This window comes from Herpailurus yagouaroundi, unplaced genomic scaffold (genome assembly GCF_014898765.1).
Source record: "Herpailurus yagouaroundi ecotype Mexico unplaced genomic scaffold, PumYag 67569, whole genome shotgun sequence".
Classification (NCBI taxonomy): domain Eukaryota; kingdom Metazoa; phylum Chordata; class Mammalia; order Carnivora; family Felidae; genus Herpailurus; species Herpailurus yagouaroundi.
The window spans coordinates 220,311-233,244 of record NW_024420375.1 but is presented as its reverse complement, the minus strand read 5'-3'; the positions used below and the strand labels follow the sequence as shown (position 1 = coordinate 233,244).

At 38.0% G+C, this 12,934-nt stretch overlaps 1 protein-coding gene across 1 annotated transcript in view; it reads left to right on the top strand.

The window, feature by feature from the left end:
• The window catches only part of LOC121025255 (oligophrenin-1), a 60,221-nt gene that overhangs the window by 10,483 nt on the left and 36,804 nt on the right, over positions 1-12,934 (top strand). Inside the window, exons 5-9 of the mRNA XM_040467714.1 lie at positions 1,097-1,191; positions 6,630-6,708; positions 8,981-9,014; positions 9,529-9,591; positions 11,226-11,300. Coding sequence (XP_040323648.1) covers positions 1,097-1,191; positions 6,630-6,708; positions 8,981-9,014; positions 9,529-9,591; positions 11,226-11,300 — 346 coding nt within the window. The remainder of the gene's footprint in view (positions 1-1,096; positions 1,192-6,629; positions 6,709-8,980; positions 9,015-9,528; positions 9,592-11,225; positions 11,301-12,934) is intronic.

Genomic DNA, 12,934 nt, shown 5'->3' with positions numbered 1-12,934 from the left:
GTGGGAGCAGCAAAAAGGCCTGAAAGGGGGTTGAGTGTGCCAGTGAGAAAGAATTCTTTTTTGATCAGCTGGATCAACTCTATGGTCCAGTTTGGAGGGCAGAGTACCTAAACACAGACCTGGCATTTGGGAAGTGTTTCTGACTTGGTGGGAACAAGGTGGTTAGTTAGCATTATCCCTATTTATAGATTGTGAAGTTAAGATTCAGTGACAGAAATGATTTGCCCTGGGTTGCAAGCTACTAAATGGTATAACTGGGATGGACTTCCTAGTTTATTGCTATTTCCACTATCACTATACCGACTCGAGTGACTTTAGGTAAGTCATTTTATCTCTCTGAGCTTCAGTTCTTTCTAAGGATTGTTGTGAGGAAAGTTGGTTTGAAGACACCTAGCATAATATGTGGCACATAGTAGGTAATGGATAAATGTTACTTCTCTTTCTTATACTACGTTGTCTCTATTGAGATAATAGAGGGAAACCGAACAATATGGGACTGGGGTATTTTAATCTGTGAACAGAGTGGATTTCAATGGCCTTATTAAGTGTCCATAAAACTAAGGGGGCTACACTATTCTTCATGTATGAAATAACAAATGCACTTTGAGAAATAACTCAAATTTGCTTACTCCATGATCTATCTTTGGAGAGATTGCTTTCGTGATTCCTGTCTTCCTGAAGAGCCTGGAGGTGGGGAATGAAAATGTTTGCCTTCTCTCCTCTATCTGCCAATTTAATGGAAGGAGGGTTTCATAAAGCCACTTCCTACCTTATTTGGTACACTTAATGCCTTTTGGTCAGCCGATTTCTCCAATACTCCCCTTATGTTAATGTGTATTGAGCTTTCTATTTAATCTACCATGCTTGGAAAAGAATAGTCATCTACTCTGAGAATTTTCTCCTGGTCTCAGCCATTAATTATTGGAGCAGGAAGAAACCATCTGCCACCTTTCTGCAACTACTGTTCTCAGTGAGATGACACATTGCTCCTGCTGCCCTGACAGATGCCTTCCAAGTGACCCTGAGGATAATTAAGGAGGCAGAAGAAGCCTCTGTGCATTTTTTTTCAAATTGGCTATTAATCCTTCTCTTATAGCAGGGGCCCTTGGACTTAACGCTGAAGTACTGCGTGAGGAGGAAGACAGAGTCTATCGACAAAAGGTTCTGTTTTGATATAGAAACTAATGAAAGGTAAGCTGTGATCGTATGAATTGGCAATGTCCCCATGTGACAGATACTGAGACTGAGTAGATCTTTTATTTTCCTTTGTCATCTCTTATTGATGAAAGTGAGAAAATCTGTTCATGACATCATCGTCTTGGCTCTTCTGGCTGCCATTCGGAGGAATCCCTGTTAGACCTGGCCCAGAGCTGTTTCCCTCTGGGGAAACTTCAATCAGCTTCACCTCACCTACTCTAGGAAGAATGAATCACTCCTAGGATTTAATTTGCTATCAGATATGCAGAGGGCAACATTTGGTGATGCTGCAAGAACAGCATACAAAAATTCATTTTTTAAAAACTTTTTGTAGTTTGAAGTTTTTATTTAAATTCCAGTTAGTTAACATATAGTATAATATTAGTTTCAGGAGTAGAATTTAGTGATTCATCATCACTTATATACAACACCCAGTGCTTAACATAACAAGTACCCTCCTTAATACCATCACCCAATTAACCCATTCCCTGTGCCCACCTCCCCTCCAGCAATCCTCAGTTTGTTGTCTATAGTTAAGATTCTTGTTTTATGGTTTGCCTCTCTCTTTTCCCCCATCCCATATGTTCATTTGTTTTGTTTCTTATATTCCACATATGAGTGAAATCATGTGGTATTTGTCTTTCAATGACTTATCTTGCTTAGCATAATACAATCTAGCTCCATTCATATTATTGTTAGCAAGATTTCATTCTTTTTGGTGGCTGAGTAATATTTCATTGTGTGTGTGTGTGTGTGTGTGTGTGTATACCACATTACACACACACACACACACACACACACACACACACCACAACCTCTTTATTCATTTGGGCTCTTTCCATACTTTGGCTATTGTAGATAATGCCGCTATGAACATTGGGATGCATGTATCCCTTCAAATCTGTATTTTTGTATCCTTTGGGTAAATACCTAGTAGTGCAATTTCTGGGTGATAGGGTAGCTCTATTTTTAACTTTTTGAGGAACTTCCATACTGTTTTCCAGAGTGGCTGCACCAGTTTGCATTCCCACCAACAGGGCAACAGGGTTCCCATTTCTCCACATCCTTGACAACACTTGTTGTTTCCCATGTTGTTAATTTTAGCCATTCCAATAGGTGTGAGGTGATATCTCATTGTGCTTTTGATTAGTATTTCCCTGACGATGAGTGATGTTGAGCATCTTTTCATGTGTCTGTTAGCCATCTGGATGTCTTCTTTAGAAAAATGTCTATTCATGACTTCTGCCCATTTTTTAACTGGAGCATTTTTTTGGGGGGGTTTTGAGTTTGATAAGCTCTTTATAGATTTGGATACTAATCCTTTATCAGATATATCATTTGCAAATGTCTTAGCCCATTTAGCAAAACTCATTCTTTTATCTCCTAATATAACATACAGGAACAAGTGAATTGGAACACATTTTTAATGAGAGATAGAAGGAATGGAGGATGGTAGTGGTATTGAAGAGTCTTTTCTCCATACTTGGTGCAAACATAATACAGACTTTCCCTACTTTGCAGATATTTTTGTAAACTGGAGATAGTTTGATTATCAACCTTCTGATTTCAGTAAGGCTTTCAAACTTTGTTCATTTGTTTTTCTCCATTACCCTCTTTTCATTTTCTGGATCTTGGTAGTTTTATCAGAGGGAAATCTAATATTGAAATTTTAGAATGAGAGCATTTGGAGTCATTTTGGCGAAAAGCATGTTGTATAGTTGGGAAGTTGATCTAAAATTCAGTGAATAAATATTTCTATGTGTTATTTCGGTCTATTATTTCTATGTTTTTGTTACTGCTTAATAGAATAGAATTTAACAAAATGGTCAGATTCCTATAAGGGGGCTTGAAGTTTGAATTACAGTGTCATATGAACAAAATTATCAGTGACTGGAATCATAAAGATTAGACTAAGAGATGAGGGCTCTTTTTTTCAGTCTGGAAAAAAGTAGGAAGTCCTTTTCCCCATTTGAAATTTCTGTTTTTTAATCTATGTGATTTCTTTCTTAAAAATGGATAGTCCTGACCAAAGATGGTTGTGATAGTAAACATTGTTACTGGTAACCATAAGGCTGTCACACATTTTTCCAAAAGCTTCAGGCCTAGTTGGAAGGGGGAACTATACTATTTATTGGGGAAAATGACTATTGGCTGTGGCTTCTCTTTCATGAACTTTTAGTCTCTGGCTCTGCAACATCAAGGTGCTTAAAAGAAATTAAATTTTTTTATGTGTGTCTAGTTTCATTCTGATTCCCCTTTCAGCTTAAATTTGCAAGCTGCTTGCAAATAATATTCCCATATACCCAAAGCAGTTGCAGACAGTTTGGCCCTGAGGTTAGGGGCTGGGACCAGTTTATCTTCATATATCTTGTACTAGTACTATGCATGGCTCATGGTAGGTACAACATTTGGTGTTTATTTTTAAATGTATTTTCCCCCTCCTAACACTAAGGAATTCTTAGACTAGAACCCAGGAATTAAAGTTTTGATGTGTCTGTGATTTAAGTTACCACATATTAGGCACATAAAAAACATTCAGTCATTGAATCCCTCCCCTATTTTACAGGTGGAGGAAACTGAGACTTGACTACATTAAGTGACTTGCCCAAAGTCACATAGTGGCAAGGCTGAGCTCAAACACTTCTTTAGAGGTTTACAAAGTCCATGTTCTTTTTAATTTTGCTACATCATCTTAGAATGAGAATAAATATGCTGTGAAATAAAGGATCAAATAAAATAATGAACAGGTGATGAGGTACATGTGTGTACATGGAGTTATCTGAGGGATGTGACATCTGCTTTACTGGCTAGTAAATCTGATATAAAAAACAAAGTCAGACTTCCCAGCAGGCATTGGGTACCTGTACTCATGTCCCTGAAGCACAGAGAGCAAAGAGCTCTTTGAGTCCCTTTTTCTATCTAAGGAATAGAGGATAACTTTTTTTCTTTAATTAGCTTTGCTGCCAGTATTTGAAACCACAGACTTATAGCTCATCGAGCTTGAAGTGCAATAATAATAATAACAATAACAAACAACAACTGCTAACATTTGCAGAGTAACTTCTATGTGCCAGGTACCATTCTCAGCCCTTGAAATTGTATAATTTCCTTTATTCTTCACTACAGTCATATGAGGTGACTGTATTTCGCAATTTCACAAAGGAAGACAAGGAGACAGAGAGAAATTAAGCAACTTAGGTAACACTGCTAGCAAACGGTAGAGCCAGGATTGGAATCCAGGAATTTTAGTCTCCAAGCCCACACTCAACCATTACACTGTACTGCACATATGCTGTATATGCCTTTTTGTTCCAGATTGAGTGACTGGGACCTTGGTGAGGGCAAGGGATTTGTCTTAGATAATGGAAGAGCCTGGACTAGAAGTCAATGTTCTTTCTACTTTGTCATCCTGTTCTTATGAGTATTCTTTGAATTTGACTTTCTGTAGCACCTAAGAATCTTCAAATGCTTCTTTTTTTTTTAATTTTTTTAACGTTTATTTATTTTGAGACAGAGACAGAGCATGAACGGGGGAGGGGCAGAGAGAGAGGGAGACACAGAATCGGAAGCAGGCCCCAGGCTCTGAGCCATCAGCCCAGAGCCCGACGCGGGGCTCGAACTCACAGACCGTGAGATCGTGACCTGAGCTGAAGTCGGACGCTTAACCGACTGAGCCACCCAGGCGCCCCTTCAAATGCTTCTTAAATAGTTACTTATTTATTATTTCAGCTTCTCTTTACAGTTAAGGGAAGACACACACTGCCTTTTTGATTTCCCAGATAGGGAAGCTGAGTTCCAGAATGGGATTAATATCATACCTGATCTACACTGTCTGCTTTTAAGTCTGTTCCCAATTTACTTGTTCTCCTTCTTTTTGCCTTCAGGATTCAGCTGCGCTCCTGTCTTTCCAAAACTATTTCTAAACTTTCTATCCCCATGTAATATATCCAGAAAGTTGGTTATTTGTTAGAGAAAGGTAAACTTGAAAGAATCCAGTTCCCAACGCCAAGTCCTGGTTTTCAGTTGATTTGACTTAAAGAAGATTTGGAGACTTTCCTTTTTAAAATGTACTTTAATGGAATAAAAGAATGGAAGATAGAATAGGAATCCTATGATATCAAAACTGGAAAGGACCTTCCAGTTCATCTTGTCCGACACCCTTATGGATACAGAAACTGAAGCCCATAGAGCCCCAGTTACTTTTCTAGGCTCTCTGAGCTCTCTTGACATTATTCTTATCATTTTGTGACTCTAAGAGTCTTAACATAGAAGGAACAAGAGGAACCAGTTTGTCATAATGGTGCAGATACACAGATAATGTGAGGAAGATTTATGTTTGTAATGATATGGCCAATCTGCAATTCCCAGTTTGGTCATGAAGGTCTAAAAAGGCCATACAGAGTATATCAACTTGGAGTATCTCTGGTTAAAGGTAGCCTACAAGTAAATACAAAAAAATGGTTTTGAGGCCATCTTCAAAGGAGAAGCCTTGTAGCATAGTGGTTAAGAAAGAAGATGGCAGAAAGAAAGGAAAGGAAAGGAAAGGAAAGGAAAGGAAAGGAAAGGAAAGGAAAGGAAAGGAAAGGAAAAGAAGGGGAGGAGAAGGGGAAGGGAAGAAAAGAAAAAGAAAGAGAAAAAGAAAAGGAAAGAAAAGAAAGACTGCTGGACCGGAATTCCTAAAATCAAATTCTGGCTCTATACTTACCCACTGTGTGAACGTAGGGAAGAGCTCTGTGCTTCAGCTTCCCCTTCTGTAAAATAGGGATTACTATATAGTACCTGTTTTATAAGGTTCCTGGTAGATTTCATGAATTAATACCTATAAAGTACTTAGAACAAAATGTGGTACATAGTGAGCACTCAATAACTGTTAGTTATTATTAGTCATAAAATTGCTTAAGTCAGCAAAAAGGCCTCCTCCCTGTACTGAGCCAGTGTGCATGTTGTTGAATTATTTCCCACTAGAAATACTCCTTGGACATCATAGGTGGTGGAAGTAGCACAGACATCTTTTTTTGTGGCTGAACATGCTTATTCCTAGTGCCCAGAACAAACTTCCAGCTTCCAAGAGAGAAAGGCAGAGAGAGCCACAGTTAGGCTCAAGTGCAATCGAGCCAATTTAAGTATGTATAATGGTGAGGTGTCTTGACATCTGACTCTATTTCCTTGCCTGACCCTGGCATGAGGCTGCCAAGATACCACCTTCTCCAGGGTTCCAAAAGATACTGTTTTGTAAATGTTCCATTGTTTTTTTGAGTAAAGGAGATTTTGAAAAATTGGAATTCTGTATGTGTCTGCTTGGTGTGACACCTTCCAGAGCTGATAGGGACCCTAGATCAGACTCTCTAGGCTGCTTTATAAGGTTCCTGGTAGAACCAGGTTCCATTCTTTAGGTGACTTTTCTGCTTTAAACTTGTCATTTTTTTCTATAGGCCAGGAACCATAACTTTGCAAGCTCTTTCGGAAGCTAACAGAAGGCTATGGATGGAAGCCATGGATGGAAAAGAACCTGTAAGTTACGTGAGGACACCGTAGAAACTTAGCAATATAGTCCAATGTATGAGTACCCTTAGTGGTACTAGTGGGTCTAGGACATTTAAAGAGTCAGATCTTCAGACTCAAAATTTTAGAGTTAGAAGGAATTGTTTACTCAACATTTTTTGTTTAAAAAGTAAGGCAATTTGAGTTCCATAGAGGATGAGGGACTTCTCTAGGATTACTATCTGAAAAGACATAAAAATTGGGCCTAGATAGAATCCAGGTTTCTTAGCTGCTTGCTTCAGTGTTAGATTATGCAGCTGTGCCTACAAGATCTTCTTAAAGAAAATTAAGCCCTTTTGTCAGTTTATAAAATTAATGTGTTCATATAGAAAGGTAGAAAATAATTTTTATAACTGTGAATAAGGATTTATTAAGATTTTATTCAAAACAGTTTTGCTGCCCCTATTTTACATTCCCATGTCAGCTTACTCTCTTTAAGGGTACAGCTGTTGGAGAAGATGGTGCTACCATCCTATATCCCAAGATGTACCACTCCATTTAGAACATTGTTACACAGGAGGACAAGCAATACCTTAAAGGGTTTAGTGATTGTCATAGAAAGACCAATCTGAAGAGTCAGAAATTCCTGAAGAGAGTTTTTGTTTTCTTCAGTATCTTCCAAGTAAATTTCTTCTAGTGGTGTATGAAATAATATTAGGTTCCTACTGTTAGAATTACAAAAGACTGAATTTGGATCCCAGTTGTGCCATCAGTGGTGGTGTGACTTTGGGCAAGGTATTCTATCTCTCTGAGACTCAGTTTTCTTCTCTTCAGTAAAAAGGGTTGAATCATCTCCATTCTATCTACCTCACAGAGTTGCTTTGAAAAATTGAATGAATGGAAGTGGGATAAAGAAGGAGTGTGAAGCTACTGAGATTCCATAGTATTTGTGTACAGTCTAATATCTTTGTTTTGTTCAAGGCAAAAATGTGCTAAGAGGGAAAATACTCCAAGGTTTTCTTTCTGTGTCTCCTCGGTGCCCTGGAAACTAAAGAGAAGTGCACAGATTTCAGAATGTACTTGTAGCAACCAAAAAGGTAGCAAAGAGAGAAGGGGTGTTATGAGGATTGTCATACAGGAAGTAGCCCATGACCTGTGGCTCCTCCCTCCTTCCCAGAAGATTGGAGCTTAACTATTGCATGCCTGTGATGTTTCTCGAGGAAGATGGTAGAAGGCTCAGTGAAACATTTTATTCTTGATTCCGTCATTGGAACTTGTTCTCCCTTTAAGTTTTAAAAATCGAAGGATGCAGATGGCTTTTTGTGGAGAATGATATTAGAACATGGGTCCACTGAATGTGGATCCTTAACAACTCAATTATGCTAGACTTTTCACAAATAACTTGTTTATAAAAGTGGCAGCAAGGGCTTCCCAGAACAGAAATCTCTCTCATTGAAATATCCATGGGTATACACACATATGCAGAAAGTTTTCTCTTAAAAGAAGAGATTGTTAAAGTGGACTCTAACAGATACCGTACAGAAGGTTTATTTCCTGAAGTTTCACATTGTTATTGTTGCTGCCTTGCTAAACACCCCATTTCACTAATTTTATACATGATATGCATGCCTTTGCTTAAAGTATCACAGAAGATTAGGACTTTAAGGAACATCTACTCCAACTCAAATCATTTTAGAGATATGAAATTTGAAGAATAGAGAATGAAAAGGACATGCCCAAGATTTTATAATGAATTAGAGGTAGAGCCAGGCTAGACTTCAAGAGTCAAGGATCTCCTGTTTGGCCTCTCACATAGCTATCATGATGTGTATTTCACGATAACTCAAAGAATCTTGGTCAGTGTGTGGATCTCTTTCAGACAGACACTTGCTTTTCTACAGAGAAATACCCATTAATTAGCCTTTGGGGTAGGAGGTTGGTATTGGGCACATTTAAATTTTACCATCAATGCCCACTACCCAGGTCCCATAAGAAGACTGTTTCTCTTGCTCTATCAGAAAAAATTTTCCAAGTTTTACATAAGTAAATCTCTAAAATAGGTAGGCAACAACTTCAGCCACATTGAGCTACATGGAATCTAGTTTAGTCTTCAGATTTGTTAAATCAGTTGTTTTCTAGGGACCTAGTCAAAGATGATTCTGTTTAGCCCACTTTTCCATTAAAGCCTTAGAGTCACTAATGGTTTTGATGGACTTTCTGGGGAAAGAGAGTAGTATTATTTGCTGTACTTACCTATAGTGATTCACAATAGACATGGCTCTTTCTTTCTCTTCTTTTGTAGATATACCACAGCCCCATAACAAAACAGGAAGAAAGTGAGTCAAATTTACAATCTATTGACATTACAAACTGCCAGTTTTCCTATCATCTGTGATATGTAATATTGATTCAAGTGTGTTTATGGATGCAACTGTGTGGAGTAGAATTCAGACCTATTTTTTTAAAATATGTCTACTTATTGAAATAAGGAAGTCACTTTATCTTGGCTTATGTTGTGGGCAGTAATATTAATATAGAGAAGAACATTATCTCTTTCTTGTTCTAAACACATGATAGAAATTATGTGCATTTCTAGCCTACCATTTCACGTTTGATGTTGCTACTACCTAAAACAAACATAATGCAAAGGGATAATTAAAGCATTTTGTGTAATAAGAGTAAAAACTCTAAGTTCCCCCTGAATACAAAGACCTTTCCATTTAAGAGTATTGGAGATGAAAAACCATACCCCTTATTCTCTCACTGCAGTCTCCTAACATGATCAATAAATACTTGGTAGGTAAAGCTTATTATAGTGGATCTAACTTTGTTTTCCTTTATTTGAAACAGTGGAGCTGAATGACATAGGGTTCAAGTTTGTTAGAAAGTGCATCAATGTCATTGAGACAAAAGGTAAGATTTGAACCGGAGTATTGGCAGTGTTTGAATCTGGTCACTCTGAATTTATCCTGGGTCAATTTCTTGAAGGTAGCAATGATGTCATTTATTGTTCAGGACTCATTTTAGGAATGAAGACTATATACCTTGAACACTAGACACAAATTTGTAAAATTCCAGCAAGTTCCAAACCAGTGGTATCCAAGCATATTGGAATAATTTGTGGTTTCCTCCTTTTAAAGAGAAATAGCTTAATTAATCAAATGGTACACAGTTCTAAGTTATACAAGAGATCTGCTGTACAGCATAAAGCTATAGTTAATAATACTGTATTGCAGGGGCGCCTGGGTGGCTCAGTCGGTTGAGCGTCCGACTTTGGCTCAGGTCATGATTTCACGGTCTGTGAGTTCAAGCCCTGCGTGGGGCTCTGTACTGACAGCTCAGAGCCTGGAGCCTGCTTCAGATTCTGTGTCTCCCTCTCTCTCTGACCCTCCCCCATTCATGCTCTGTCTTTCTCTGTCTCAAAAATAAATAAACATTAAAAAAATAATACTGTATTGCAGACTTAAATGTGCTAAGATGGTAGATTTTGTATTGAGTTCTTATTGGAAAAAATACTAAAGAAAAAAGAGGACAGCAGAAAACTTTTAGAGGTGATAGATATGTTTATGCATAGATTATGGTGATGGTTTCATTTATCTCCAAACTCACCAAGTTATATCTATTAAATATGTACAGCTTCTTGTATTTCGAAAACAAGGCAAAGAGCTTCAAATGGCTTTTAAAGTATTCTGAACTACTAATGGGCACTCCTCAAGTAGTGTTATGATGGTTCCATCACAAATAAATAAGAGTTCAATTTCTGCCATAATACATATTGATTTAAAAATTTCTGGCTAAATGGGTGATGGGCATTAAGGAGGGCATTTGTTGGGATGAGCACTGAGTGTTATATGTTAAGTGGTGAATCGCTAGGTTCTATTCCTGAAACCAACACTATACTCTATGTTAACTAACTTGAATTTCAATAAATAAATTTTAAAAAATTGATGGGGTGCAAAGCTTAACTCAGACAAATGGGGAATCAGTGTTTTTCCATGTTCATGATACTCTCTAGATTCTCTCTGAGAATATTTAGAATGTGGTCATGTAGTATATGAGCCAAGCCTCTTTTTTTTCCTTGAAATGTTGCTTTAATCTTTCCCCATACACAAAATAGCCTTTTGTTTCACATTTGCCATAGTTCAGGCCTTTCTTCCTTTATATTGCTGCTCATGGGCAGCTTGATGATTGATATTTCCTCCTTTTTCAGTTAAACTCTAGCTCCTTTCCAAGATGGCAGCACTATTCTCAGCCATCTGCTGCTATCAAACTAAGCATATTTTTCTATTTACTAGAGTGTATATTCTCTTCTGTTCACACTAATGAAACCTCCGTATAATCCAAATGAAAGTATGGAGAGAATAATTTGGAGAGCTGCTTCAAAACTGGCCCCCTATTGCAGGAGAGGGCTAGAAAGCTAGGAGAGAGTAGGGAGACCCTTTCTTGTTTGAACTGATGCCAGGGTGAAAGTACCTACTTTTTCTACCTAGAGGGAAATGAAAGCTCTAGCTGTATAAACAAAACTGACCTGATTTTATTTTCCCTAGGGATCAAGACAGAAGGATTGTACCGTACTGTGGGCAGCAATATCCAGGTTCAGAAGCTGCTGAATGCCTTTTTTGGTAACAAATTAATTTCATTATTCTCATTGGAAATTGTGTATTGAAAGAAATGTGACTATAAAAGAAATGAGACATTGCTTTAGCAATGGTTGTAGAATGTTTTAAAAATATTTTCAAAGGAGAAATGTACACATATTTGCCAATCCTGTGTCAGAGACAATCTTGCCTTGAAGAAACAACTAGCATCTCTTCTCCACATCATACTCACTCATCAAAGCCTTTGCAATCTGGCTTCTACCCCAGCCTCTCCACTGAAAATATTTTCACCAGGCTTAGAAGGTATCATCTGTGAAATCTAGGGGACAATTTTCAGTTTCTATCTTGCTTGATCTCCTTGTTGACCACTCCCTCCTTTTTGTAGCTTTCTCCCTATGTGACTTCTGTGACTCAACATCTTTTGATTTTTCTAAAATCTTCTATGAAACCTTTCAAGTGACTCTTGTCAGCTCCTTTTTATTCTTTCCATCTTCTCAATCTTGTCTGGGTATTTTCAAGCATTCCATCTCTGTCCCCCTTTACTTCTTCTACATGTTGTCCTAATGAATAAATATTAACCTGGTTATCTGTCACATTTTTTTCAATTTTGTATGTCTAGTAATTTTTTTAACTTTCAAAATTCCAGTTAACATACAGTGTGATATTAGTTTCACGTGCATAATATAGTGATTCAACACTTCCATACACAAGTATACTCATTAATCCCATCACCTATTTCACCCATCCCCCCACGCACCTCCATTCTAAAAACCATTACTTTGTTTTCTATAGTTAAGAATCTGTTTCTTAGTTTGCCTCTCTGGTTTTCCCGCTATGCTCTTTTGTTTGGTTTCTTAAATTGCACATATGAGTGACAACATATGGTATTTGTCTTTCTCTGACTGACTTACTTTGCTTAGCATAATACTCCCTAGCTCCATCCACATAGTTGCAAATGGCAAGTTTTCATTCCTTTTTAAGGCTGAGTAATATTCCTGTGTGTGTGTGTGTGTGTGTGTGTGTGTGTGTATGTGCACGCACGCGTGTGTGTGCGTGTCACCTTTTCTTTATCCATTCATCAGTCAGTGGACATTTGGGCTGTTTCCATAATTTGGCCATTGTTCATAATGGTGGTATAAGCATCAGGGTGCATGTATCCCTTTGTGTTAGTATTTTCATATTTTTTGGATAAGCACCTAATAGTGCAATTGCTGGATCATAGTATATTTCTACCTGTACCTCTTTGAGGAACCTCCATACTGTTTTCCATGGTGGCTGCACCAGTTTGCATCACCACCAACAGAGCAAGAGAGTTTCCCTTTCTCCACATGCTTGCCAACACTTGTTGTTTCTTGTGTTGTTAATTTTAGCCATTCTGACTAATGTGATATGATATCTCATTGTAGTTTTGATTTGTATTTCCCTGATGATGAGTGACGTTGAACATATTTCCAAGTTTCTGTTAGCTATCTGGATGTCTTCTTTAGAAAAATGTCTGTGCTGGGTGCCTGGGTGGCTCAGTCAGTTGAACGACTGACTTCTGCTCAAGTCATGATCTCCTGGTTCATGGGTTCGAGCCCCACGTTAGGCTCTGTTGCTAACAGCTGAGAGCCTGGAGACTGCTTCAGATTTTGCGTCTCCCTCTTTCTCTGCCCCTT